The sequence below is a fragment of the Morone saxatilis genome, unplaced genomic scaffold (genome assembly GCF_004916995.1).
Source record: "Morone saxatilis isolate NCDOM2014 unplaced genomic scaffold, NCSU_SB_2.0 Contig3, whole genome shotgun sequence".
Taxonomy (NCBI): Eukaryota; Metazoa; Chordata; class Actinopteri; family Moronidae; genus Morone; species Morone saxatilis.
In genome coordinates this window covers 19050501-19057151 of record NW_023339873.1, presented here as the reverse complement: position 1 = coordinate 19057151, position 6651 = coordinate 19050501, and the positions used below count along the sequence as shown (strand labels likewise).

Genomic DNA, 6651 nt, shown 5'->3' with positions numbered 1-6651 from the left:
TGTGTGTGTGTGTGTTGTGATACAACTGTTACATGATCAACACATGCAGTTATTACTGAACTGGTGTCATGCAGTATGTACAGTCAGTAGTTACATAAGTCAGCTTTGTCCCACATCTGGACAACAGCTGAACCTGTATCCATCACAGCCCTCACGTTCAGAGCATCCATTGACACAGGCACACAAGTTCCACGTTTTTTTTTATTTATGAATGGTCAGTTGTGCGGTTGATATGACTGCAGAAGAAAGCGGAGTCTGAAAAATATTTCTAAAACAATTTGAGTGAAACTCTTCCAGACAGACAGTCCTCAGGGTGGTTGATATGATTTCTTAAATACTGAAAGGCTTTGTGTAACTTAGGTTTTCTAGTCATTTTGGTTGCTGCTTATCAGGCTTCTTAAACTAAACAAACATTTATGGAGTCGTACATCTTCAGTTTAATGAGCAGATCATTTTGAGCTCATTGCCAAACACTGAAATTAGTATTTGTAATCGGTGAAACACATTTGTAAGTATGAAACTTCCCATCTTTTCCATGGTACATAAAAGCAGCAGCATGGGGATTCACTGGTATTTTAATCCAAAGAGTATAAAGGAGTGTAAAGAGGGCCTTGCTGTGATGTAGCCTGAACAGGTTCAGGTTGTCGAAGTGTTTACAGGACGTAACCGAGCGCATTGAGACACAGTCTGTGACTGGCAGGTGAGCTGTAGTCTATATACAGCATGTACAGGATCAATCCCAGAGTGCAGTGGGGCTACTAGACCACGTGCCTCGACCAATCAATGGTGCTTTAACCTCAGCAATAATTATAATAATTGTAACAGCAATAATTTAAAGGGACAATTTAAATCTCAGCTGACTACAAATATTCACACACAAAGTAACAGGACATGAATTTGACAATGGCAGATTTCTAAAAGCTAACCACTTCAACCCCCACTGAGGGGTTCAAAATAAAAATAAAAAGTTTTACAATCCTCTCTACGGAGAACCTACGGCTGAAATAAAACATAAAAAAATGAAACCGTAACAGACAATACAGCTGTGAATACACTTCAAGCAGTGAAGCATAATGCAAAACCTTTGAACTCAGATCACTTTTCAAATACAGATCTTTCATATATGTATATTTCCTTTGTCAGGAACCATTGAAAAATAATGGAAACATGCGGAAAACAAGCCATCTTGTAAAATAAATGAAAGAACTTTCAATCGTGATAAACCCTGGAAAACTACAGTACTTCAGCTATGTAAGCTGATTTGAAACCTTGTCATCTGTATCTGAGCTAAGCTGATCTGATGGAGTGCTGAAATGAGGCGATCAATACATGAAAATCGTCTATGGTAGTGTTACATTTTGGGATTACATGTGGATCCCCTCCATCCAGAACTGGAACAGGGGGATGAGTCTAAAGATAAGAGTAGAGTGGAAAGAAAAGAACCAAAAAACCATTGATAATTTAAGTGGTAAGTTGACATCTCTTTCCTTTCTCCCCCTCTTTGGCCTTGACTCTATAGTATCTTCTATAGAGCCAAGTATCTTCTTTCCTCCTCCCGCCCTCCATAAGGTTGTGAATGATGGCCATAAACTTCTGTTTTTTCTCCTTACTTTACACTGAATTTCCCCAATCTGGCTGTGGTACCAAGGTTACATTTAGCAACAGTATTTGAGCTACAATGAAATTACCTTTAAACTCAGAGAAAATGAAGTGCAAACTGGTTATGAAAAGGAAAAACCTTGTAGTGTCAACCCATTTTAAGTGGATATGTGGTCTGAGGTTAAACCACAGTTTGGCTTTGGCAGCTATTCTCACATAACAGTATATACACAACAAGCCTCCGCACACTGTACACATTCTTATAGATATTCATATATCTACTATATATATATATATTTATACTCATACATATATAGATATACAGAAAATATATATATATATATATATATATATAGGAACAAAGAAAGAAAAGCTGTGGTTCGATTGCATCAGATGACGGAGTGACACTGAACTTAAAAATACAGCAACATTCTTGTTCGGGTCAAAACACATTTTACAGTCAATGTTTTTTAAAAAAATGAACAAAAAAGAAGAAGAATAAATGTAACGAACATCAGTGCTTGTCCACATTTTACAGCATGAGCAAAAAAAAGGTCAAAACTCAACATTATATAACAAGTGCTTCCTCTTTGATCAGTAATCTTGTTAATGTCCTAGAAAGCGCTTTTCTCTCCTCTATGAAAGACAAATAATCCCTCCATCCTTTCTTTAACACTGTTTCTCACGTGGCTTCACTCAAAGGGGCAGCTTTCAGTCCCAAGAAGGGGATTTAGAACATTTTTGGCTTGAGAACGTTGCCACATCCACAATAACAGGTTTTTATTAATTGTTAGCAAATAGATGAGTTCCTATTTACAATTCTATGAGGACTGAAGAGAAAGCGACCCCTGTCCTTATCTTTATAGGTTGATGCTGCACTGAGAACAAAAATAGACTTTTATCTTGCTTTCTTCAGGCAACACTATAGGTTTAATCACTCTGAATTCATTCTTTTTATATCAAAACTCATGTTTCTGTCTGTACACGCATGGACTGACTATAGTACAAATATACAGATTGCCCAATAGAGACGTTCAACAACACCAAGAGACTCAAGAGCTTTTGTTTCTCTTTGTTCTGCAGCTTTGTTCTGTAGTTTCTAGAGCTATAATGTGGCACACTTAAGCTTTTTGCAGTCAAGGTTACACACTGCAGTTTGTGCGCAATTTCTAACATGGCACAGATTGCGAGGAACTAATACTGCACTGCTTAGGCTGTTTCTACTATGGCAAAGGTCAGCATGCTGCAGCACTGGTTCAACTGTTTGTTTTTTACAGCAAAGCTAAGGATAAATTTAGCAGCTGTGAGCAGTGTTACAGTATAATATAGTCAACAGAATACTATTACGTGTACAACTGTGCGACAAAGCGTTCTGTACATAAAAGGCCAGTGTCCAATCAGAACGGCAGCATGCTGGAGGAGATGGGACGAGCCTGGGAACACCTCGCATTATTTTCACTGTTGGAAATCTTATGTAAAATGTAAATCTATGTAAATTTTCCTCCAAAAGTTCAATTGAAAATGCATTGTGTTCAATTTCTTGTACTTTTAAGTACAATTATAGACCAGATTTTCTGTGGAGAAACACCTTTTTGAGGACATGAAGTGTCAGTTCGGACTAGGCCATGTAGTGTAGAGAGCTTAAGTCTTATTGGCCGATCCAGAGGAGCGTCGCAGCTTCATGGACATGCGGCTCTTGCTAGTCCGAGGAGACATGGGGGATGCCGAGTCGCTCCCTGCCTCCCCAAGAGCCGGACTTTCTCCCCGAAGAATCTCTAGGCAGGAGCCTGAGGACGGAAAGGGAAGAGAGTGAAGGGGAGGTGGGGGCGAGGCGAGGGGACGGGGGTGGGGGGGATAAAGGAGGAGTAATAAGAGCAGAAAAAGGATGAAGAAAATTACATCCACACCCATATGTTCTACTGAGTAGACTCACTAAATCCCACTAGTCACACAGGCAGGACAGACAGAATACACACATCACACACACAGCCACCACACCACACAACACATCAGAAGGACAAGACGACAGCTGAATAGAGAGGAGTGTATGCATACAAACCCCTTTTTATTTTATACTGGGATCCTATCTCCTAAAACACCAATAGACCCCAGCTCAGGCTTCTAGAAACGTGGATTATGAAACACCAACCACTTTAACTGACCCCTTGTAGGCCAATGCTTCACATCTGGGCTAGACATTACTATCTATTACCTCCCTCATAACCTTTAATTTATCACCCAACCACGACCCCCCGTGCCCCTTCAAGCGCTTGCGCCCCCCACCTGTTCCCTTACAATCTCTCTTTCCCTTTCCGTCATCTAAGGAGTCATCTGACTATGAACAAGACCTTCTTCTTTTAGGTGCTAGAGTATGCAGTAGAGTCTGGCTCTTGGGAGGCAGCAACACATGCTTTAAGAGCAGTGACTCGGCATCACACCCTATATTTTTGACTCATAACAGGAAAACTGCACAGAATAACGAGAGACCGCTACAACAAGCTGAGTGTCCTAGTCGAAGAGTTGCGGGAACCGACTTTCTCCCTGGATGTTCATATGTTCGCATGCAGAAATACAAAAGGAAGGCCAATTCAAGATCTTCACCGTATCGTATCTACTTACAATGACCTAGTCACACGAAACAGTCAATTGATACAGAACTTTCATAGTAACATAAAAAGAGTTTATCGAAACACAGAAAACTAAATTCTTTTGGCCTTAAACAAACTTAGTATATAATAGTAGCCTTACACAAACTATCAGATCAGAATATCGCAATCTACATCCTAGGTGCATGTTTTTTCAAAATTGAACTCTGTTGAGGATATGGATACGGTTGTCACAGTAGATTTACATATTTGTGAATGACAACCTGTCCTTATTTACAGATTTAAGACTGTTCCATATCAAGAATTGTTGATGGGAAATCCAGGGATGCGAATGCCGCGTTTTACTGGTTACCTCACAGGATCCCAGTCCACATCATCCTCCAGCATAGCGCCTTATCTGATTAGGACAGTATCGAGGAACTTCCTCCACCTGTATTCAAAGAAAATGGAACATATAAATGACGCATGCAGTTGTACAACTTTTGATGCAATAGTATGTCTGTATGGAAAACCTTTATGAGAGGTAGTAATTGATTAACAACTAAAAACACTAGCTTCAACAGCTGCTATAAAACATGGTGGGTTATCGCTTAGCTTTGCTGTAAACTATATAACAAAGCATAATCTATAGATTAGAATATCCTTACAGATGCATGCAGACATGCTCGACCGTACTTTGCTTAAAGTAGTAGATAAAACTAGAGCATTAAGCAAAGTGCAGTTATTTTAGTACTCGCACAATATTCTTGTGTCCACCATTGGTATGACTGGAGGAAATATGCCGCTATACAAGCTTTACACAATAGCATTTAGTAACACTCATGACTGCATATAAAATATGTCTCTAAGGTGGCCAAACAACCCTAAATTATATCTTCTAGAAACTACAGTAACAAAAGCTAATGAAGGACCAACAAAGAGAATCAAACAGAAAGCTCTTTGGAGTCTATTAAAATTACCTTATGTGTTGAACCTTCCCCTTTTCGACCGCTCTCCATGATGCTAGGGCTCATCATAGTAGCATATTTTTATGTCTATATTTCTTATGTTTTCCGGACTCATTTAAGCGACATATTAACAACAACGAAAAACTTTCATGGAGTGAGTGGTCCTTTCATATTTTTATAAAGAATGATTGCAGGAGTAGATTAGGAGGGAGGAAAACGTAATTCAATAGTAAATTGCCTGAAGGAAAGCGGAAGAAGAGTAAAAAAGTGCGATGATTGATGGTGCAAGTTCTCCCAAATATAGCAGCATCAAGGAGCCGGTATAAAGATAAGGACAGGGAGGGTCAAGCGATTTGCTACTTGCCAGTACCTCAGATAAGAAATATAGGGCTAAAAGGAAGAGCGGAATAGGAAAGATCTCATCTAGTTGAGATAAGACATAGGATAAATAAAAACACTAAGTTATAGTGGTTATGCAGAAAGGACAAAGTGGGCATACATAAATTATCAGCCAAAGAGATGTATCGAAAAAGTCCCGACTGTATTGGAACTGAAAGCTGCCGCTGCCTATGATGCAGGGAGATGCAGGATGAGTGGTAACAGAAAAAGTGAAGAAAACAAGTGAATAACAAAGAAAGGTAAAGAATGAAAAGGGAATATATTATGATACTTTCAGATAAGAAAGGAGTGGAGAACACAATGTAAAGGAAAAAACGATTCATTATGCGAACTTATATAACCATTATGTCCATTACAAGGACTCGATCAAAAGGAGAAAGGGAAGCACAATAATTCACACAATCAAAACACTTCTACAAATAATGTGAAATTTGACCTTATCTATTCTTGACTCTAGACCGATAAAGTAGGGAATGGAAAAGCACCAATGTTATTAGATAGTTCGCACTTAACATTCCAATTCTTACTTGCTCATTTTTTTTTCGATTTTTTTATACACAAACACCACCTTGACTGAAAACACATGTCGGTTTTGACTATACGAACTATATTAAATAAATCTTTTTGCTGTTATTTATATATAAATTCTAGTAATTCACCTAAACTAAATCTGGACTGTATGCGAAGAAAAAACCAACAAGCTAAATTCTCTTTCTAATGTTTTAAACAGCTATGTTATAATTTAATGGTGTGGCCTTATATATTATATATATTTTCTGTATATCTATATATTGTTAGTAAAATATGAGTTAAATCAACCATAATTATAATAAATATTTCACCTATAAGTCTGTATGGTAAGTGTGGGGATTGTAGTGGGTAATATCTATAAGAATGTTACAGTGTGCGGAAGGCTTGTGTAATACTTTTATGTGAGAATAGAGCTGCCAAAGCCAAACTGTGGTTAACCTCAGACCAATGTACACTAGCGTATCCCACTAATAAAATGTGATTAGCAATACTCAACTACAAAGATTTTCCTTAGGAATATCAGAGGAGAGGATAAGCCCAAGTTTGCACCTTCAATTCTCTCCTCTCTC

The 6651-nt window shown here is 38.4% G+C and overlaps 1 protein-coding gene across 1 annotated transcript in view; it reads right to left on the bottom strand.

The window, feature by feature from the left end:
• Window positions 1–6: 6 nt before the first annotated feature.
• The window catches only part of ralgapa1 (Ral GTPase activating protein catalytic subunit alpha 1), a gene marked incomplete in the record, with an annotated part of 55530 nt that continues 48885 nt past the window's right edge, over window positions 7–6651 (bottom strand). Inside the window, 1 exon segment of the mRNA XM_035674017.1 lies at window positions 7–3386. Within this exon segment, the coding sequence (XP_035529910.1) occupies window positions 3241–3386 (146 nt within the window).